General features: G+C 45.0%; 1 protein-coding gene across 3 annotated transcripts in view; it reads left to right on the plus strand.

The window, feature by feature from the left end:
* The first annotated feature begins 8,160 nt into the window (after nucleotides 1-8,160).
* The window catches only part of PRKD1 (protein kinase D1), a 294,163-nt gene continuing 278,885 nt past the window's right edge, over nucleotides 8,161-23,438 (plus strand). For 2 of the 3 annotated variants that reach the window (XM_045016460.1, XM_045016461.1), the window contains exon 1: nucleotides 8,170-8,436. In XM_045016460.1, coding sequence (XP_044872395.1) covers nucleotides 8,245-8,436 — 192 coding nt within the window. In that variant the 5' untranslated portion in view covers nucleotides 8,170-8,244. Of the gene's footprint in view, nucleotides 8,437-23,438 lie in introns of all 3 variants that reach the window. The other variant, XM_045016463.1, reaches the window with a different exon arrangement.

A 23,438-nucleotide genomic window follows, 5' to 3' on the forward strand; every position in this document is an offset into this window, starting at 1 on the left:
CAATAGGGTAGAAAAGAATAAAGGGGGCCTAGTTTGCAGCATCCCAGGCTAGACATTACTACTTTTGATTTCAATATGGAAGGATCAGGCTCTTGTAATTTAAGCTCATTTGGGCATGGAACTATGTTATCATCCAAAGAAAAGTGGCAATGAAAGTACATCATCTTGTCATGATAGACAAAGATGTTAGGGATTTTAGATGTTTCTTTTTCATGAGCTATACACTTTAAATAGCTAGACTGAGAAGAGTGGAGGCTTGAAAAACAGAACAAAGCCAGTAGCAGAAATGCAAGCATGGAAGTCATTTTAGTGGATGTGATAACAGCATCTTTGTCACTCCCAACTTTTGTTCTGTTGTAGATGGAGGAGGTTAATGTTCAAGGATAAGCTGCTGCTGTTGTCTCCAGCATTGTCTTGTCAGTTTCCTTCTCCACACTGGGCTACTATTCTGTACAGAACAGTCTTTACAGCTCAGCAGAGGCAAAAATTGAATTGACTGGAAGAATAGCAAAAGAATTATGTTAAATCATTTCCTCCCAGCAAGTCAATGCATATAAGAGATCCATTCCACACAGGGAAAGAAGAGAGAGGAAATCCCTATTTCCCTGATCACATATATGTGGGGTGGAAGAAAAACAGATGATCTAGCAGCCTTCCATCTCATCCTATTAAAAACACTGGGGGAAGAACAAGGTAAAGAAACAATCTGCCCCTGGCTTAAGCAATGAGAAATGAGATGCTCCTGCCACTGAATCTTCCTCAACACAGCTGATGCACTATACATTGCTCTGGGGACAAGAAAAGAGCCCTTTCATAATTAGATACACATGTTGAACAGATGAGTGTGTTCCACTGATGTTTAGCAAAACACTTCTATGAAAATGTGTCATTTCTTCAACAATATATGTCAGGTATCACCAGGTGGCAATGTTATACATAATTGTCCAAATTCTTTTTCGAAGTCTGTTTACACTTAGGGGTGTGGAATAAAGGCACTACATGTGTAGCTACATGCTGCAGTGGAAGGCAGACTGTGTCCATGCTTTTCACTGTGATGCATATCTACACATGGCAGGGAAAGGCTCTGGCAGCTCACTTCTGCCACAGCATTTCATTGTGGTGGGGAAAAGGCTCTGGCAGTGGGGAGACAGGAGGATACTACCCTGCTATATAGCAGCATAGACATGGAAGGCACTCCTTGAACATGCAGGGAGCTGTGTACAGTACATACGCCAGGAGTTCTGGTGTGTAGAGCATCCTACTCACCAAAGCTATGCCTCACTGTCTACGCTGCTATTTATACCTGTGCTAGTGAGGTGTTCAGTGTATGTACTCTACACTCTGCCATAAAGGCAGATGCACCTTTAGAGTGTCAGCAAAATATTCAGTTTGGGGAAGATATGCTGTATGATGGTGTTAATTTTATTATGCTGAATGTTGGGTGAAGGACTGTTTGAGCAGGAGTTTATTCTCTGTGTTGATCTATGATTGGAGTAAATTCTTGAGGATGAGATGATTCTTGGGAACCAGGTATTAAGCTGAGTTTCCTGAAAGTATTACCTGCTTGCTGTTTGTGACCATCTCTGTTCTAGGACTGGTGTATATGTCTAAATATGTCTAAATAAAATAATCTTGCTTTGCGTTACTGAATTCTCCTCCCTTGGGAAGCTGTCCTGCAAGGCCCCACCCATCTGTCACTGATTGGCAGGGGGCAGAAGTAGGGTTTTTGTTTTGTTTTTAAGGCCTCTGCAGAAACAGGCTCCTGCCAGCTAGAAGAGAGCAAGATATTCTGGGCAGCTGTCATTTGCCAAATAGCCACACTAGGACTAGGACACTCTGCCAAATTAAGAGGGTTAGCACCAGAAATGCATGGCTTCCATAAAAGTGCAACTCTGAAGCAGGGAGAATAGTGACCAGGAAACTGCTAGGGAAGATGTTGGGTTTGCTATCACATATGGTTTTAAAAGTTGAATCACGGGATACTGTTTGAAGCAGCTAACCCAGATATGATATTGAGGCTTCTAGGAATTACTGTAAAACAAGTATCAAGGATATGTGATATCACTAGAACCTGATGGATCAAAAAGATTCAAGGATGGACAGTTTCTAGGCAACTGATATAGGGCTTGGCTACACTTACAAGTTGCAGCGCTGGGAGTTACAGCGCTGGTCATGCAGCTGTGTAGGGCCAGCGCTGGAGTGTGGCCACACTGACAGCTACCAGCGCTGCAGTGTGGCCACACTTGCAGCATTTCCAGTGCTGTATTGAGAGGTGCATTGTGGGCAGCTATCCCACAGAGCACCTCGTCCCATTTTGGCGCTGAGTATTGTGGGAAGGGGAAGGAAGTGTGTGGCTCATTCCGCTTCCTGTGCCAATGCCCCGTGGTGCATCGCTTCACATCCCAGCATTCACAGTCTTTCCGGCCACGTTTGGCGCCATTGTGAGTCTCTTTCTGTTTTACTCTCTGTCTGTGAATCGCAATTTCTGTTGGAAATGGAGCCTGAGCTGCTGAGGACTGTGATGATGAGTGTCGTCAGCACAATACGTTTGGCAGTTGAGCTATTCCTTCAGCTCCAAAGTGACAGTGAGGAGTCCGACGATATCGATGATATCGAGTCGCCTGCCGCGTGTGACACTACAGTGCTTGTGGCATTCACGGAAATGCTCAGCACCGTTGAACGCCGCTTTTGGGCTCGGAAAACAAGCACTGAGTGGTGGGATCACATTGTCATGGAAGTCTGGGATGACGAGCAGTGGCTGCAGAACTTTCGTATGAGAAAAGCCACTTTCATGGGACTGTGTGCTGAGCTCGCCCCCACCCTGCAGCGCAAGGACACAAGATTGAGAGCTGCCCTGACGGTGGAAAAGCGGGTGGCTATTGCAATCTGGAAGCTGGCAACTCCAGACAGCTACCGGTCGGTCGGGAACCAGTTTGGAGTGGGAAAGTCGACCGTTGGAATCGTGTTGATGCAAGTTTGCAGGGCCATTAATCACATCCTGCTAAGAAGGACCGTGACTCTGGGGAACGTGCAGGACATTGTGGATGGCTTTGCACAAATGGGTTTCCCTAACTGTGGAGGGGCGATAGATGGGACGCATATTCCTATTCTGGTACCCCCCCACCTAGCATCAGAGTACGTTAATCAGAAGGGGTATTTCTCTATGGTTCTCCAGGCGCTTGTGGATCACCGTGGGCGTTTCATTGACATTTACACAGGCTGGCCTGGAAAGGTGCATGATGCACGCATCTTTCGGAACAGTGGCCTGTTCAGGAAGATGCAGGCAGGGACTTATTTCCCAGACAGGAAGATCACAGTAGGGGACGTCGAAATGCCCATTGTGATCCTTGGAGACCCCGCTTACCCGTTACTGCCTTGGCTCATGACACCCTATACAGGGAAGCTTGACAGGAGCAAGGACCGATTCAACTACAGGCTGAGCCGGTGCCGAATGACTGTGGAGTGTGCTTTTGGGCGTTTAAAAGCCTGCTGGCGGTCCTTGTATGGGAAGCTAGACTTGGGGAAAGCAGCATCCCTGCGGTTATATCCGCATGCTGTACCCTCCATAATATTTGTGAAGGGAAGGGTGAAACATTCAGTCAGGCATGGACCACTGAGGTTCAAGTCCTGGAGGCTGAATTTGCACAGCCAGAGAGCAGGGCTATTAGAGAAGCCCAGCACAGGGCTACAAGGATTAGGGATGCCTTGAGGGAAGAATTTGAGGCTGAAAGCCAACAGTAATGTTTGCTGCCTTGCATGGGAGTGAAGTGCAGTGGTTACACTGTTAGGATTCTATTATCCCTAACATGATTTCCAGTGACTGTTTCTTTACTGGGATAAGGTATCTTTCACTATGCAATAATAAAGACTGTTTTCAAAGCCAAGATTTATTTTATTGAATAGAAAAATACTTCATTGACAGACACACAACATTTCAGGAACCTAGGGCAGGAGGGTGGGTGGGTGAACTGTACAGTCACAAGTTTGCATATGTCCTGAATGCAGTGCTGTGCAATGGCTGCTGCACTTCAGGGTGCATATACTGCATGGTGATGGGGGTTGAGTGCAGAAGGTAAGGGTCGTAGTTCTCAGGGCTGGTTGGTGAACGTACAGGTGTTGGAGGCAGCTGCTGGTGGTAAGAACCTGGATGCTGGGGAAGGGGGTTTGGAGCTAACATTGAGGCAGAAGAGAATAAAATTTGGGACAGGGGGGGCTGTGGGGCAGCACGGGACTGCTCTGCCTGCATAGCTACGAGTGCCTGGAGAGAGTCCACTTGGCGCGCCAGGATGCCTAGCAGCTGGTCTGTGCTTTTCCTCTTTGCCACAGCGTTTCTCCGGCGGATCCTGCTGTCCCTCTGGTGGATCCTGCTTTCCCTTTCTCTCCACTCCTGCAGCTGTTTACTCTCTCGAGCAGAGTGAGCAATAACTGTTTTCAGCATGTCTTCCCTGGTTTTTCGAGGCTTTTTCCTCAGATTCTGTAGTCTCTGTGCTGTGGTAGATCTGGGCAGTCCAGCAGTCAAGGTCACTTCTTGAAGGCAAAAATGGCAACATTTAACAGGGTAGCATTGTTAATTATCTCATCCAAACAGTAATTCCCACACACTGAAGGAGTTTTCAGTGTTCACTTTAGCATTCTTTTCCCATACCAAATAAGAGCACACATAACACAACAGGAGACAGGAAATGGTGAGTAAGGGGTACTGAGATTGCTTCAGGGCTGTGCAGGGGTTTCTGTGCGTTGGGGACAGCAAACAGCTGCATGGGGAATCTGCACTAAACAGTCTCCCAACATTTTCCACAGGAGTTACTCCTGGAAGATATCTCCCTGCTGCGGGTCACTAGGGAAGAGCGGGAAGGTCTTCTACAGCAATGCGGATTCCACCCTGGCCCCTATGCAGCTTGCCTGTGTTCAGCAATGGTCCCCCCACCCCTCACGGCACAGTGGCGCGGACGCGTTAGCCTGACTGGGACAAGGACCACAGTGGCTCTCCCTATAAACCTGCGGAGGCACTTTGCCCACGCTCTGGCTGAAACTTTTGAGATTACTGCAGCCGATTACCGCAACGTGATAGACCACATCAATGCGCTATTCCACATCTAGGCAGGCATGAATGCAGCCCTAACCCCCCCTCCTCTCCCGAAACATTTCCACCCTGAAAATAAAAGACGCTTACCGATAACTCGCTCCTCTGTTTGTCCTTCAGCAACTGCTGGCTGCTGCGATTGGCTTCCTTCCTCCTGGCTTGAGAAGAGCTCCTGGCTGCATGCCTCCAGGGACTCTGGGGTGTCTTCCCCCATCCCAGTAGCTTCACTTGCGGTTTCCACCCCCCCACCTCCTCCTCCTCCTCCTCCTCCTGCTGCTCCTGTCCCCCACCCTGCTCAGAAGTGTCCATCGTGGTCCTCGGATTGGCAGTGGGGGGTCACTCCCAAGTATCGCGTCCATCTCCCTGTAAAAACGGCAGGTCGTGGGGGCAGCGCCGGATCGGCGATTCCCCTCGCGGGCTTTGTAATAGGCGCTCCGCAGCTCCTTTACTTTAACCCTGCATTGCAGCGCGTCCCGATCATGGCCCCTATCCAGCATGGACCTTGATACCTGCTCAAAGATATCATAATTCCTACGGCTGGAGCGCAGCTGGGACTGCACAGCTTCCTCCCCCCAAACACTAATGAGGTCCAGCAACTCGCCATTGCTCCATGCTGGGGCTCGTTTGCCGCGTGGAGGCATGGTCACCTGGAAAGATGACCTGATTGCACTCCACACCTGGCTGCAGCAAACAGGAAGGGGATTTTTAAAATTCCTGGGGCACTTAAAGGGCGGGTCACCTGAGGCCAGAGCAGTAGAGTGCATACTGATGAGCAGAGTGGCTGAACAGGAATTCTGGGATATCTCCTTATTCCCTGGAGGCCAATTAAAGCGGTGGTGAGTGTCCACACCTGATGAGCAGCGCTGGATCACCAGCGCTGCATTCCTTATACCCCAACCCGAACGGGTGCACAGCCAGCGCTGCAGCCAGGGAGTTGCAGCGCTGGATGTGCCTTGCAAGTGTGGACGGAGAATAATTGCAGCGCTGGAAAGCCTCCACCAGCGCTGCAACTTGTAAGTGTAGCCAAGCCCATAGTGTCTTCCCCAAAAGTAAAGGACCTTTGGCGATAGTTTTCCAGTACTCAAGGCTAGTTTTGGGTGGCTATAAAGGGACTGCAAATAAACTGTCTCCTTTTTCAAAAGTGGTCACAGACTGGATAGGAGAACAATAAAATAAGACAACAGCAACTGTTATAAAACATTAACACTATTTATCATAATAATGTAACCAGGATAGCTAGTGTAAAGAGATGGAAGAGCAACTCATATGTATGTAACATATATAATAAAAGGCAACATTGTAGACTTAGCAGAGGCACTATGTGTGCTTTGCAGCAGTAAAGCCAAAATAGAAGAATGTGTTTGGAAATGCTCATTTAAAACTAAAATGCAATTCTCAGCCTTTATATGCAAGAAGAAAAATTTGTGACCTAGTAAAGTGACTGATAAACATGCTAAGATAGTGATGTATGGATAGTCTGAACATGCATGATATTATGTAGAAGACACAAATAAAAATGGAAATAATTTGAAGAAAATCTGGCAAGGAATATAATGATTCTGAAGAATTTACAGGCAACAAGCAGCAGTGTTTTGTATGTGTATGTGAAAAATTCCTAGGTGGAAATAAAACCCAGTTCTTTAAACAGCAGACCCAGATAAACAGTACCCTAATAACACATCCAGTTTAAAATGGTACATAAATGTTGACAATTTGTTTAGAAAACAAAGTTTTGAAAAATGTTTGACGAACTCTGCTTATTAAACGCATGTTATTACACACCGTCATGCCTAGAAGCCATACGAATAATTAAGAGACACTAATTTGGTATTCAGGCTATTCAAAGTTCACTTCCAAAGCTCATTTCCAAGGGGAGATCAGTACTGATAACTTAGGTTAAGTGTCACCTTACTGTATGGAGGCATAGGCAAACAGATGTCACGTGCATTGTGCTTTAAAGTTAGAAAGCCTGCCTGATCTTTGTGTCCGAGTTCCCACTTAGCAACTGACAACGCAGACTGTACGTTTCCTAGAGGGGAAGTTATTGTAGGGACGAGGATGGGCTGGATTCCCCCCTCTCCCCTACAAATAAATCACCGAGGAGGAGCACCCTGAGCTAGTGGCACAACAGCAGCCAGCAGGGAACAGCCAGCTCCCCTCCCCCGGCCCTGGTGCCATCCACCACCTCCCTCCCCCGTCAGTGTGTGGCTGGCTCCTGGGGGGACTGGCTCCGCGGGAAGGGAACGCGTGCGACAGGCGGTAGGAGCTGGTGACAGGGTTGAGCTCCTACTTTCATGCAAATCTGCCCTCCCTCGCAAGCCAACGCTTGCGGCCCCCCCGGCCCGGGAGAGCTCGCTCCGCTGCCACAGAGCAACCCCCAAGCTTCCCCGACCTTCTTCGCGCTCTGCCTCCGGGCGCCGTAGCCTCTGCCCCCCGGGCAGCAGCGGGAGCAGCGCAGCGGCCAGGATGAAGGCGGCTTTGAAGGTACTGCGCCCGGGATGGGGATGCTCGTGGACCAGCCAGGCGCTCTCCCGCCTGGGGGGAGCCGGCTCGGGGCGGGGAGCGCCGGGAGGAGGCTGAGCGCGGGGCGGGAGGTGCGGACTGGACTCCCGGTGTCCCGGGAGAGAAGCGGGAAGCGGAGAACTTGGCGCCGCGGGGTGGGGTTGGGGCTTGAATGGCGAAACGACGTGGTCCAAGGGCCCCTCCTCGCCGGGGGTGGGGGTGAGATCTCGGGGTGGGGGCTTGAGGGAGGCGGGCACCGCAGCCCCCTCCGGGCACTTGGGAGCTGGGCCGGCTGCTGCTCCGGCGGCCGCCGTGTGGTGGCTCATGGCTGCGCTGCCTCCTCCCTCCCGCTGGGCTCGCAGCGTGCGGCGCGCTGACCGCCGCCTTCAGTCCGCAGCCAGAGCCGGCGGCGGCGGCACCTCGGCTGGGCTGGGCTCCCCCCTCGCTCTGGGCGTCTCGCCGCCTTTTCCTGTCTGCCTCCGATTCCTCCCCCTCCCCCCGCCATTTTCACCCGGGAGCGGCGCCGGGGCTTCCCGGGCACTCGGCGGGGGGATCTGCACCGCGCCTGGGGCTCCCACCAACTTTTCACGCGGCTGTCTCTCTCTGCCTCTCCCCTCCCCTCCCGCCGCCCCTGCTGCTGCGCCGGCGGGAAGTTTTCCATGAGCGCCCCTCCGGTGATCCGGCCGCCCAGCCCTTTGCAGCCGGCGGCGGGAGCTGCTCCCGGCGGCGGCATCTCCTTTCACCTCCAGATCGGGCTGAGCCGGGAGCCGGTGCTGCTGCTGCAGGACTCCTCGGGGGAATTCAGCCTGGCGCACGTCCGGGAAATGGCTTGCTCCATCGTGGACCAAAAGGTAAGAGGGGACCCAGAGGCAGAGCTCCCGCCCCAAACTCAGCTCTCGCCCTCGGAACTTCCCTGCTGCCCAGCTGGTCCCCCGCCGCCCGGGGGGTCTCGGCTCCGGGGTGAATGCAGCGATCGCGGGGAGAGACTCGCTCCTGCTCGCGCTGGCCCCGTTCTGCCGGCTTGTCCCGTGCACTAGTTGTGCAAGTCTCGCTCGGGACGCCGGCTGGTTTGCTGCTCGAATGGCTCAGTCGCCATGCGGGCAGGGCCCGGTTTACAAGCCTCCTCTCCATCAGTGCGCTTTGGAGGGATGGGAGGGGAGGAAGCTGGTGGAGGTGGGGGTTCTTGGGGGGGGGGGGCTGGCACAATAACTTCCTCCAGTGCTACTCCCTCCCAGCCCCGGTGGCAGAGAAAACTTTCCACTTTACAAAGCGGGAACCAAGCCAGTGGGTAGCGTTTCACGCGCTCTCCTTCCCAGGCAGCCCATGTCCAGCAGTCCAGGCGCCCTCTGTCCCCTTGCGCTCTGTGCCATTTGATGCAGGCTTTAACCTTGCGAGCTGACACACTTGTCATGTATTATGTGGCACTTTAATGCGGGGCAGCTGGCGTCTCCAGAGGACCGGGGGCGATTTTTTCTGCAGTTGGCCGGTAACATGATAGGGAGGGTAAACCGCAAAGATCTATTGCCCTAGTTCCCCTTCAAACGCTGTCAACAGGCTAAACAAGCTCTTTAGCGCTTATGAAACGCTTGGCTTTTTAAAAGCATTTTGGGGACAAATTGAGCTGGGTGAAAACGGAAGTGATGGTAAGTGGCAGGCGCCAGTCTGTGCAGTACAAAGGGATGTGGGGTAGAGGGGGGTCGCTGGAATGAGCTGGTGCTGAATTTCAGCTTTGGGAATTGGCAGGTGACCTCTGTGTAAAATGAGGCTAATTGAATCGCTCCCTGTCAACAGCCCTGCTGATTTCTGTAGTTGTAGAACCACTGACTAGCTGAAGTCCTGTGTAGAATGCTGAGCAGAAATCTTTGTCCCAGGAAGTTATGAAGTGACAAACTTTGTAAAGATGACACAGATTTGCTTGGTTTGCTTTTTATTTGGAATTCTGGTATATTTATTAGTCAACCTGAAATCTAGTAAACCTCACAAAATGACATAAAACTAGTTTCAGGTGTTACATCTGCCCTTGGCTCCCTCCATCTTCCCTTCATTGGTAAACCCACCTAAACTGGCAATCACACATTTTCAAAATAATATTTTTCTCTCTCTTCTGTTGGAGTGGGAAAGGTGACTCCGACTATAGAGGGGAAAATGATGAGACATGGTGCAGTCAGATACCCAAAATAAACAAACTGAAAGAGTAAGGAAACCATTTCTCTCTATTTTTTTCATTATAAGGATCTCAGGTATAATAAGTAAAAGAATTTCAGGCAGCGGTGTGTGCATGTTTTTAAGTTGATGGTCTCACTTTAAGTCTTGGTGTAAATCAGACAAAGTTTCTTTAAATATGGTGAACTTTTCCATTTTGTTTATTACAGTGTATTTAATAAAGGTAGTTTCAAAATAGTTTGAACATGTCAGAATAGATTTTAAAATACCTACTTTTAAAACACATTTTAAGAAGAGGTTATTTGTTTTGATGTGCACACTTATTTAATTTCAATATGGAAAACATATCCTTTTGTATAATATTACAGTGTCTATTTTCAAAGCTAGACAGAAGCAGATTGCTTTCTATATAGAAGGCAGACTTGAAGTACTTTTATCCATTCGACCATTCATAACTTATTGTACGGGAAATAATGGAAACGTACCTAGATCACTGCATCCATTGTTCATAGTTTTGTGCCCAGACTAGCATATTTATTTAATCTGTTTGAAGTATCCCAGTATGCGGTATTTTGTGTCTGCAACATTATTTCACAACATTAGTATGTTGCCTAAAGAAGGACTACTAATTTAAATAAATTGGCTCTCATGTCTGATATACTGTTTTTACTAAGAACTGGCATGAAAATCTTAAACAGTTATATTTAGTAACTGTAACATATAACTTCATTTGAAAAAGAAATAGGAGTTTTTCTTTGTGTTGTCCTCAACTGTGGATCTCTCTCATTCCCATGGTCTATCAGAGCCCCAGTTTGTTGTTCAGGAGATGCTGCAAAGGTCATCTGTTTTCCCAGGCTTTGCGGGGAGAGAAGAGCTTGAGGGAGCGGTATGGTTGAAGAAAGGTAGTTTTGTTGCTGGTAGCTTACATCTTTTTGGTAAAGAGTAATTTATAAATTATTTGCACTGGGGGAAATTTCCCACCCTACAAACACCTACATGGCATAACTTTATTTGCATAAGTAGTCTCATTATATGCAATTTTATTTGCATAAGTAAAGTTACTCTTTATTGTAATTATATGTAGGATTGAGGCCTTAGTTTTTATCTTTTAAAAGATTGCACAAGCATCTTGAGCTACTGGGTAGAATATTTCAATATGTATGACTAAATTAAATATGTCTTCTTCTGTTATCATAAAGTTAGTGTACAAATATCTGAAGCTGATGGCTGTATACATGCTGAAAGCACACTAGCATCAGTGACTACAGTGTCAACATCTTGCAGTTGATTATACAATAATTCTGAGATTCAATTAAGAAAGAAATGAAGAAGCGATAATAAAGGCTATTCTAGCAAAGAACAATTCATCCTTTTATGGAGTAAGTGTCCCCTCAACTCCTTATTTTCTGTATATTTTTATTCTGAACTATTTTATGCTCAAGAGCTTGAAAGAAGTTTGTTTTGTTTTTGTTAAGAGCATGTTTTCCTGTTACCTTACCACATGCTTGTTATTTTTGGAAGAGTATAGCACTGTAACTTGTTTAAATTTTAAGCATTTGCTTACTTTTTGATATTACAGGAAATTGTAACTTGCTTGTCAAGGTTAAGAAGGAAATTTCACGGAAGTGACTGTTGTACTGAAACATCACACTGTTCTCAAGTACTTTTGTGCCTGTAAAGTAGGTACTTACTACCTACCAGGCAAGTACTATGTTTTATGTAATCTGTTCCAAATTTGTACCATTAGGCATTAGACTGGGATCCAGGAGGTGCAATTTAAATTAATTTAATTATTCAGTTTTGGTTGCCATATTAGACTGTAAAACTCTGCTCTCCCTCTTTTATGGTGATCATAAATTCACTCTATGCTCACATATGTCTCTCCTAGATTAGGCCACGATCCTGCAGGAAAGTCTGTGCAGACAGACCCTGTGCCTGTACAGAGTCTCACTGAAGTCAGTGCAGCATTGCAAGAATGCAGAGGTTCACTTGTGTTGGGGATCGCTGCAAGACTGGTACCTTTGCCCCGATCCTGTAAAGATTTATGCATGTTTAACTTTATGCACTGTAAGTAGCACTATTAAAGTAAATGAAACCTCTCCCAGTGCATGAAGTTAAGCACATGCTTGTAGGATTAGGCCCATGTAGGTTATGGATTGTGTGCATGAATATGTCAGTAAAGATAGTAACCGAAATATAAAGATTAAGATGCTTTTACTTTGTAAGAGAATATGGTTACATTAGCAACTAATAATGTGAATGACATGGGTAGTGAAGGGAAGGAAAAAGATTGTTGTTAAAAGTGTATTGTTCTGTGTTGGCCACAAAAAAGCGCTATTGCATGAGTTTCAGAGTAGCAGCCATGTTAGTCTGTATCCGCAGAAAGAACAGGAGTACTTGTGGCACCTTAGAAACGAACAAATTTATTTGAGCATAAACTTTTGTGGGCTACAGCCCACTTCATCGAATGCATAAATTTGTTAGTCTCTAGGGTGCCACAAGTACTCCTGTTCTTATTGCATGAGTATCATCCTGAGATAGTTATATGGAGGGGGGAACATGTTGACCTTTTATCAACACTTTCTCAGCAGGGTGCAATGGTACATGTCAATTGGCAGCATGAACTCAAACATCTCTGAATCTGTTAAGAACTGCTCTGAAGCTGACTAAATTGAATCCCCTTAAATGTATGTGATTCATAGCTAGAACCACTAAAACAAAATTCTTCGGGATTGTTCATGTGGGGTTATTTGTTCTTCATCTGAGGTGGAGTAAAATTGTCAAAGTGGTGATATAATTGAAAAGGAGTGAGAATTACCAGAAAATGTCAGCACTTAACTTTTAGAATATCTCTGCCATAAGACTGAGAAAATATTGGAAAATAAAAGTTTTGTTGTCTGTAGACACAGAACTTGAATTATCGTCCTTTTGAGGTTTAGCTGACCACAATAGAATGCTTCTTCAGGCTGAGATTTAAGGGAAAGCATGTAGCAAAATATGGCAAGATTCTTAGTTATTCTAATCTACCTAATCAGGAAATATCTTCACAATTTTCTTCTAAATTTTTTTCTTAATGTTTTGGCAGTCATTAAGAAAGTAAGAATATCTTATTTTGTGCCACACACTGATAAATACAATGGGGGGGGGGGAAGCTAAATTTTATACAAGTTTTCTAATTATCTGAAAGTATTTGTTTCTGTTAGTATCTAATGTGTTGTGGTAGTGTGCTGTTGTACCGAGCTTCTTTGACTGAGACAATTCATATATTATTGCTAATAAAAATGCAGCTAATTGGTGGGGTAGTCATAGAATGTATTGTCATTGTACAAGCTTTCAATCCTCAAATGAATACATTATTTAGTTCTCTGACGTGAAGACATGGATTTTTATGAGGTATAACCATTAATATTTTAGCATCAAACACTGGCTGGCTTGTCTTTTTTCTCTGTGGATGCTATCGGTAGCAGTAGACTGATGGGCGCAACTATTGGGACCCAGGCTTGTCTCTTTCCAGGCCCACAGCGTTGACATTCCTCAAGCTCATGTGATAGGCAGTGGATGAATATTCCAGAGAGCTCAGCAGTCATGATGTGTGCCTTGTGTGTTTCAAAGTGGTCTTTGTGTGACCACTACACTGCCTCATGTTGGATTACTTCTGCTTCTGGGATGAGTAATCTGTGTGAGTGATATATGTGAGCCCTCAACTGGCCAGAATTTGGGTACAGCTAAAGCTACAGGAGTGTTAATTTGTGTCTGTTGTTGTTAAAAAGTGAAGAGAGACACATTTCGGCCTTTGTGTGCCATAAAACTTTATTCACAGAGCCTTATAAATATAACCAGTTACAGCTTTGCAGTATTACTGAATTTTCACAATAAAAAATGTTGTAATTTTACAAACAGATCATTTAGTAACAGAAAAATGGAAACAAAATAAAACAAAGGTAGAGATGTATTGCAGCCAGAATAATGCACCCATATACACTTTGATGTAGACATTTGCTGTTAGCAACAGGCATCTGAGTAGTAACAGACTGGACCTGGACACTTCTCATGATTTCCTGAACCCAGGTACCCCACTTCCCATGGACATATGATAAACATAATTAGCTGCAGAAAGTTACCTGCTTACGGTCTTCCTGGCTATCTTTGGTCAGGGGCACCTAATATGGCCCTAACATAGTTAGCCACCGTTCTCTAATCCATGACCTGAATGGGGAAAAGGGGCTTTTATCTAAGGAAAAATTTAATATTAAAAAGTGCTTTCCCTTGTCTGCAAGCGTTTTCAAACAGCCCCAGAAAACACATGAGGTTTATTTGTTCCACTCTGCATAAACCATCCTAAAGTAAACAAGAGTTTGACAGTAATCAAAGAAATCCCTTCCTAGGGGTGGGAGTGAAGGAAGTGAGGTTAGTAGAGAGACAGACAGAGAATTGCTTCTTTGTCTTATCTTTTAATTGCAGTGAAGGGCGTATACTCAGAATCAAGAGGATTTTCCCCTCTGCGAACAAAACTCATAGCCTTCCACTGAGCATGCAAGCAGGAGGGATGCCTATGTTTGCTACACATTAGGGCAGTGATCCCCAAACTTTTGAGGGTTGTGCAGTCCCTTACCCCTGTCTGTGACCCCCTTCCCAAGCTGGGAGTGGGGCCATGGCTTGGCTTGGGGTGGGGTGGGGGTGGGGAGTGTGGACAGGGTAAGGGGGCCGAGGCTGGGGCCACAGCTATGGGTGAGTCTGAGGCCTGCTCGGGGCAAGGGTGGGAACAGAGCTGCAACCAGGCTGTGGTAGGGGCCAGCAGCTGGGCCCATGGCCAGGTGCGGCTCCCCTCCCTGCCTTGTCTCCAGCCTCAGAGTCATGGCCATTGCCGAGGCTGGGGACGGGGCCATGTGCGTGTGGGGCCATGAGCTGGGAACATGGCTGGAGGGTGGACCGGAGCACAGCTGGGGGTGGGGAGGGGCTGGGTAGTGCTCCCTCCCCACCCCCGGGGAGCTGGCCCAGGCCCCCCACTTCCTTCAGGTGGTCCTCCATGCCCCCCTAGGGGGGTGTGCCCTACACTTTGGGAACCTCTGCATTAGAATATACCTACACACCTTATCTTGCTCTATAGACGAAGGAATGGATATTCCACTCACCTACACATCTGTATTCTCTGGGACCTTTAAACAGAGACAGACAGGTAACAAAGCATTAAATCCCCAGTATGACAATTTCCTGCAATATCCTTGGAAGGCCTTATTGTATTAAGGTGGGCCGGGATTGTATGTAATTTCCCTAGGAGCAAGATGTGACAGATGTGAGACCTGGGACATGTGAAGGAGTTTAAGAGACTATATTGAGTTGTTCCAGATAAGTATGAACTTTCTAGGACAGTAAGTGGATTTCCTGGGGAATTCCAAGGGAGTAGCTAATGCAAATTCCACATCTCTGATTATGCAAAAACCAAGCCTTTTGAAGCCATGCCTTGAGGAGAGGCCAACTGCCTGCTCATTCCCTATTATGGAAGGCAAAATCAAAGACCCAGGCTGTATAAAGATATGGCTGAGCTGCCCAAACTTAATTCTGGTTCCTGATCTAAAGATTTAATTTGAACTTTTAACCACAGGAAAAAACACAATTTTGGGGTTTAGGATTCTGGTAGATGTCAGTCTTCTATGTTGGAGTTGGAGGTGGTCTTTGGTAAGCTTTTTAGCATGTGTGTAGGTTCATTTATTGTTTTTATATGCTTTCTCTGTAATGCTTTTATTTTAAGGATAAAGGTGCTAGATTGGAAGGAGCTGTGTGGTAACTTAACTGCTGGCAATACATAGGGTTGCACTGCTGACCGGGCTGCTAAAAGTCTGGCTGGCGGCCCAGCAGGGCCAAGGCAGGCTCCTTGCCTGCCCTGGCTCCATGTGGCTCCCAGAAGCGGCTGACATGTCTGGCTCCCAGGTGCAGGGGCGGCCATGGGGCTCCGCATGCTGCCCCCACCCTGACCGCCAGCTTCGCAGCTTCCATTGGCTGGCAGCATTCAGAGCCTCTGGCCCCTCCGCCTAGGAGCCGGACATCCAGGATGCTTCCGGGAGCTGCCTGAGTCCACACCCCAACACCCTGCCCCAGCCCTGAGCCCGCTCCTGCACTCCAAATTCATCGGCCCTAGCCTGGAGCCCCCTCCTGCACTCCAAGCCCCCTCATCCCCAGCACCCACCCCAGAGCCTGTGCCCACAGCCAGAGCCCTCACCTTCTCCCACATTTGTCAAGGTTTCTTTCCCCCACTTTGAACTTTAGAATACAAATGTGGGGACCTGCATGAACACTTCTAAGCTTAATTCCTAGTTTAGATCTGGTAATGCTGCCACCAGCCAGAAATCAGTGTCTGGCACACTTTCTGTCCCCCAAAAACCTTCCCTGGGAAACACAGATCCAAACCCCTTGGATCTTAAAACAAGGAGAAATTAACCATCCCCCATCACCAGTCCCTGGTGAGTTCAGACCCAATCCCCTTGGATCTTAAAACAAAGAAAAATCAATCAGGTTCTTAAAAAAGAAAGCTTTTAATTAAAGGAAGAAAAGGTAAAAATTATCTCTGTAAAATCAGGATGGAAAATGCTTTACAGGGTACTTAGATTCATATAGCCCAGAGGAAACCCCCTCTAGCCTCAGGTTCAAAGTTACAGCAAACAGAGGTAAAAATCCTTCAGCAAAAAGAAGCATTTACAAGTTGAGAAAACAAAAATAAAACTAATCCGCCTTGCCTGGCTACTTACAAGTTTGAAACATGAAAGACTGATTCAGAAAGATTTGGAGAGCCTGGATTGATGTCCCGAGAGCGAACAACAACCAAAACAAAGAGCACAAACAAAAGACTTCCCTCCACCAAGATTTGAAAGTATCTTGTCCCCTTATTGGTCCTCTGGTCAGGTGTCAGCCAGGTTTACTGAGCGTCTTAACCCTTTACAGGTAAAAGAGACATTAACCCTTAACTATCTGTTTATGACAACACTCCTGCCACAGCCCCCTGAACCCTTCATTTCTGGCTCACCCCGGAGTCTGCACCCCCAGCCGGAGCCCTCGCCCCCTCCCGCATCCCAACCTCCTGCCCCAGCCTGGTGAAAGTGAGTGAGGGTTGGGGAAAGCGAGCAACAGAGAAAGGGGAGATGGAGTGAGTGGGGGGTGGGGCCTTGCAGAAGGGGTGGAGCCTCGGGGTTAGGGTGGGGGAAGGGTGTTCGGTTTTGTGTGATTAGAAAGTTGGCAATGCTAGCCAGGGCCGCCGGGGGGGCGCAAGTGGGGCAATGTGCCCCAGGCCCCCGCAGGGGCCCCACGAGCCCTGGCCTGGCAGCGGTCCGGGTCTTCGGCAGCATTTCGGTGGCAGGGGACCCTTTAGTGCTGCTGAGCGACTGAAGGGCCCCCTGCTGCCGAAATGCCACCGAAGACCCGGACCGCCGCCGGGTGAGTACAAGCACCGCAGCTCCCCCGCTTTGCCCCAGGCCCCCTGAATCCTCTGGGCGGCCCTGACCCTAGCAATACACTGGTCGTAGCCCAGAGAGAAAGCAAAGCACATGCCGCCTTTTAGGCAGACTGGTTTGCTGGGGATATTGCAGTGTAGGGGAGGGAGCTCTGCAGCCTTAAAACCTCTGGTCAGAAGGGAATGAGATGTACGTCTCCACCCACCCGAGGTGACTCTGGGAGCTGGAAACCTTTAAGGGGGTGCCTTTACGCGACCATGGAGCGGGAATACAGGTACAGTTATCCTGAAATTGTGACGCCCTAAATGAACTTTCTGATCTAACTTGAGCCTTTCATTCAGAATCTCTCGTTCCCTTCTGTGTACCTCCTGAATAAACAACCTACCTAGCCTTTTTTTTTTCCCCTGCTGCATGAAGTACTTCATCACATATAGGGCCTTTTTTTCCCTCATACAAAAGAGATACCTAATTAAAACTGAACTGCCTATATAATTTCAAATAGGAAATATTCTTTTTAGAGACAAATCAACAGTATACTTATCTGATACAGAAGAAGAAAGTGGAGATATATCTGAGCCATGGATCATTTTTCCAAGAGCAACATAGGCAGAGTTTCAGTACATAGTATAATGATATTATTGCAGGTAAATAACATTACAAGTAGTTTACAGATAACAACTGATTATAAAACTATTAGATAGATTTGAAATATACAAATAACAAGATCCAGATACATTTTGAAGCAAGCAGATAAATATGATCCTTTTTTAATTGGTCTTTACAATTTTTTTAGTAGCTTTGAGAGATTTCTAAAGATTTAAAAGTGTTAAGCTTTAATAAAAAAGATCCAAAGGCAAACCCAGAAACTATAAGCCAATGTGTGTAACAGTAGCTTTTTGTGGAAATTATTTTAAGGAATGTGGTGAGGGAACAACTGGAAAAGACCAATTAGATTAATAGGAGTCAGTTTGGATTAGGCAAAAGAAATAGTGGGGTAAATAACTTTTGTGGTGGGGTAGTTGTATCCCTGCCGTTATAGGCAAGGGAAATTTGGTGGGTATAGCATAGGTATATCTTCTGAAAGCATTTGACATGGTTCCATATTAGAGATTAAAGGCTACAAAAAGGAAAGTCACATAGAGTGAGAGGTAGAATGAGGTGAGAACTGGTTTATCAGCAGAACCACTGAAACTTTTGCAGGCTTGAAAGGGGTTACAAATGGAGTATTCCAAGTGGTTGTTTTAGGAACTCTGTATGTTGTGTATTTGGTTGTCATGGTTTTTGTTCCTGTGGCAACTGAGTTAGATTATTAGGGGATAGCCCAGCCGGTTTCGGCCGGTTGGGTGAGCTCTTTGTCCTTAAATAAAATGGTAGTTTTGTTAGCTGTCTGCTGTCTGGCCTCAAGTGATTTCTTCCTAAACCAGCTGCCCCCAAGGATATAACACTGTACATTTATATATAATTAGGGCTGTCAAGTAATTAAAAAAATTAATCGCGATGAATCGCGCTGTTAAACAATAACAGAATACCTTTTATTTAAATATTTTTGGATGTTTTCCACATTTTCAAATATATTGATTTCACTTATAACACAGAATATAAAGTGTATAGTGCTTACTTTATATTTATTTTGATTACAAATATTTGCACTGCAAAAAACCAAAAGAAATGGTATTTTTCAATTCACCTAATGCAAGTACTATAGTGTAATCTCTTTATCATGAAAGTTGAACTTACAAATGTAGAATTATGTACAAAAAATAACTGCATTCAAAAATAAAACAATGTAAAACTTTAGAGCCTACAAGTCCATTCAGTTCTATTTCTTGTTCAGCCAATTGCTCAGACAAACCAGTTCGTTTACATTTGCAGGAGATAATGCTGCCCACTTCTTGTTCACAATGTCATCTGAAAGTGTCACAATGTCACCTGTTGTAGCCAGCGTTGCAATAAATTTACATGCCAGATACGTTAAAGATTCACATGTCTCTTCATGCTTCAACCACCATTCCAGAGGACATGAGAACCTGTCATCGGCATGGATGCATGATAACAATCCAAAGCAGCGCGGACCGGTACATGTTCATTTTTATCATTTGAGTCAGATGCCATCAGCAGAAGGTTGATTGTCTTTTTTGGTGGTTCGGGTTCTGTAGTTTCTGCATTGTAGTGTTGCTCTTCTAAGACTTCTGAAAGCATGCTCCACACCTCATCCCTCTCAGATTTTGAAAGGCACTTCAGATTCTTAAACCTTGGGTCAAGTGCTGTAGCTATCTTTAGAAATCTCACATTGGTACCTTCTTTGCGTTTTGTCAAATTTGCAGTGAAAGTGTTCTTAAAATGAACATATGCTGAGTCATCATCTGAGACTACTATCACATGAAATATATGGCAGAATGCAGGTAAAATAGAGCCAGAGACATACCATTCTCCCCCAAGGAGTTCAGTCACAAATTTAATTAATGCATTTTTTTTAAACGAGCGTCAGCAGCAGGAAGCATGTCATCTGGAATGGTGGCCGAAGTATGAAGGGGCATACAAATGTTTAGCATATCTGGCACATAAATACTTTGCAATGCAGGCTACAAAAGACCCATGCAAGCGCCTGTTCTCGCTTTCTGGTGACATTGTAAATAAGAAGCGGGAAGTATTATCTCCTGTAAATGTAAACAAATGTGTTTGTCTTAGTAATTGGCTGAACGAGAAGTAGGATTGTGTGGACTTGTAGGCTGTAAAGTTTTGCATTGTTTTGTTTTTTGAGTGCAGTTATGTAACAAAAAATCTACATTTCTTAGTTGCACTTTCATGATAAAGAGATTGCACTATAGTACTTGTATGAGGTAAATTGAAATATACTGTTTCTTTTATCATTTTTATAGTGCAAATATTTGTAATAAAAATTAATACAAAGTGAGCAGTGTAGACTTTGTATTCTGTGTTGTAATTGAAATCAATATATTTGAAAATGTAGAAAAACTTCCAAAATATTTAATAAATTTCAATTGGTATTCGATTGTTTAACAATGCAACTAAAACTGATTAATCAGGATTCCTTTTTTAATCGCAATTAATTTTTTTGCGTTAATCACATGAATTAACTGTGATTAATCGACAGCCCTAATAATAATAATTTCAGTGTGAGTTAATTTGATAACAGAATCTCAGCTCGATGCAGACTTCTATTGCTTGTTCTGTGACTGTTTCCTTTACTGAAATCCCATTGACCCTGCTGGGAATTCCACATTCTTAATATTAAAGAGATCCAGGCTATGGAGAACTTCACAGAGAATTTTGCTATAGTTTCCATATGATGATGAAGTTAGAAGTAGAGTATATAATGAGGGGCAATGCAACCAGATTAAAAAAGACTGGCATTACTTAGGAGACTTGCTCATGTGATGCTAAATGCAATTAAATGTAGAAAGGTTTATGATTATTATTATATACTAGGGATGAGGAACCTATCACCCAGCAGATAGAAGATGATCTGGGGATTATCTCAGAAAAATAATGGAACTAAGGGGCAATCATTATAAAGACAAACAATATACAAGATTTTATTGGTGGTCTGATAGATTGTAAAACTCTCACTATATGAGTCATTGGTTAGACTCCCATCTGTGGAACTGCATGCAGTAGTGGTCATTGAACCATATCAGGGAAGTTATTTCCTTGAAGATAGTGCATTTAGATCAATAAAAACATTTGAAGAGCTTAATTTATAAAAGAAGATTAAAAGGTGTTGTGCTTGCACCTGCTGAAAAAGTGGCAGCTGAGGTGACTTAGTACATCACTTAATAGATGAGCAAGTGACTTCTAGATTTATTTTTAGAGAAGGAAAAAAATTAAGGGGTAAGTGTGTGTGTGTGTGTGGGGAGAAAGATGAAGTTAAGCTTAAGAGTGAAAGACTGCAATATTAGGCTATGTGTTCCTTCCTAGTTTTTATGAGAATATGATAATTTGACCTTATGTCCTCTAAAATGTGAATGATACCTGGATATGTTTTCTTGCATGAGTTCTAATATGTTTCTGTGTTACTTTGAAAAATCAATAATAATTCTGAAAAATCTTAGCAAAAATGGAGTAAAGAGGGAAGCAATGTTCATCACAGAATGTTAAGTTACTTGTTGTCACATAGTGTGAGTAACCTCTAATGTCAATTTTTTGCCACCTAGTTGACACTGGACATATATTGGTGTTGGAATGATGTAATGCTGCCTTTTTCTGGCCTTATTAAGATCTGGAGGATCCAGGTATAGAATCACAGAAATATAGGACTAGAAGCAGCCTCAATAAGTCATCTATTCCTGCCCCCCATGCCAAGGAAGGATCAAATACACCTAGATCATCCCTGACTCATAGACTTTAAGGCCAGAAGGGACCATTGTGATCATCTAGTTTAACCTCCTGCACAACGCAGGCCACAGAATCTTACCCACCCACTCCTGTAACAAACCCCTAACCTATGTCTGAGTTACTGAAGTCCTCAAATCGTGGTTTAAAGATCTCAAGGTGCAGAGAATCCTCCAGCAAGTGACCCGTGCTCCACACTGCAGAGGAAGGCAAAAAACCTCCAGGACCTCTGCCAATCTGCCCTGGAGAAAAATTCCTTCCCAACCCCAAATACGGCAATCAGTTAAACCCTGAGCATCTGGGCAAGACTCACCAGCTAGCTCCTAGGAAAGAATACTCTGTAGTAACTCAGATCCCACCTCATCTAACATACCATCACAGACTATTGGGTATATTTACCTGCTAATAATCAAAGATGAATTAATTGCCAAAATTAGGGTATCTCATCATACCATCCCCTCCATAAACGTATCAAGCTTAGTCTTGAAGCCAGATCTGTCTTTTGCCCCCACTACTCCCCTTGGAAGGCTGTTCCAGAACTTCAGTCCTCTAATGGTTGGAAACCTTCATCTAATTTCAAGTCTGAACTTCCTAGTGTCCAGTTTATATCCATTGGTTCTTGTGTCCACATTGGTACTAAGCTTAAATAATTCTTCTCCCTTCCTGATATTTATCCCTCTGATATATTTATAAAGAGCAATCGTATCTCCCCTCAGCCTTCTTTTGGTTAGGCTAAACAAGCCAAGCTCTTTGAGTCTCCGTTCATAAGACAGGTTTTCCATTCCTCGGATCATCCTAGTAGCCTTTCTTTGCACCTGTTCCAGTTTGAATTCATCCTTCTTAAACATGGGAGACCAGAACTGCACACAGTATTCCAGATGAGGCCTCACCAGTGCCATGTATAATGGTACTAACACTCCTTATCTTTACTGGAAATACCTCACCTGACGCATCCCAAGACAGATGTTTGTCTAACTTATTTCATAAACCTCAAATGAAAGGCATTCCATAACCTCCCTGGGAACCCTATTCCAGTGCTTAATTATCCTTACAGTTAGAAAGTTTTTCCTAATATCTAACCTAAATCTTCTTTGGTGCAGATTCAGCTGATTACTTCTTGTCCTACCTTCAGTGAAGAACAACTGATAACTGATCTCTTTATAGCAACCCTTAACATATTTGAAGACTGTTATCAGGTCCCTTTTCAGTCTTCTTTTTTTCAAGACTAAACATACCTATTTTTTTAACTTTTCCTCATAGGGTCATATTTTCTAAACCTTTTATCATTTCTATAGCTCTCCTTTGGATGCTTTCCAGTTCTTCCACATTGTGACATTCCCCGGGGTACAATCTGGACTGATGGATGGCTGTGTCTCCTCAATTCTGCAACCTGAGGTGCCTTTTACACTGCTTTGCTCTGAGAGCAACTGCTCCTGGTCAGCTCACACACAACCTCCAGCATGTAAATCTCTCCCAGCTAGATTGTATGAGTGCTATAGTCATGAATTACACTGCAGGTCAACACCAACAAACTCCCAGTCCTAGACTTTCCCACAGAAATGTGCATCTTACACTGCTCAGCACCCTCCTGGGCAATCCAAGCTTATATAAAGTCCGTCATTTCATTAATAGAAAATGATGTGCACAAATCTTGTTATCCCAAATGAAGTTTTCCAAACACTTCAATCCAAACACACACTGGTTTAGATAAAACAATAAAACAAGTTTATTAACTACAGAAAGATAGATTTTAAGTGATTACAAGTAATGAGACATAAAAATCAGTATTAGTTACAAGAAAATAAAAGATAAAACAAAATTAATATCTAATTTAAGAAGCTAAATAAATTCAAAGCAAAGGCTTCTCTCACCACATGCTCTAGCAGGCTTACCAA

The sequence above is a fragment of the Mauremys mutica genome, chromosome 4 (genome assembly GCF_020497125.1).
Source record: "Mauremys mutica isolate MM-2020 ecotype Southern chromosome 4, ASM2049712v1, whole genome shotgun sequence".
In the NCBI taxonomy this organism is placed as follows: domain Eukaryota; kingdom Metazoa; phylum Chordata; order Testudines; family Geoemydidae; genus Mauremys; species Mauremys mutica.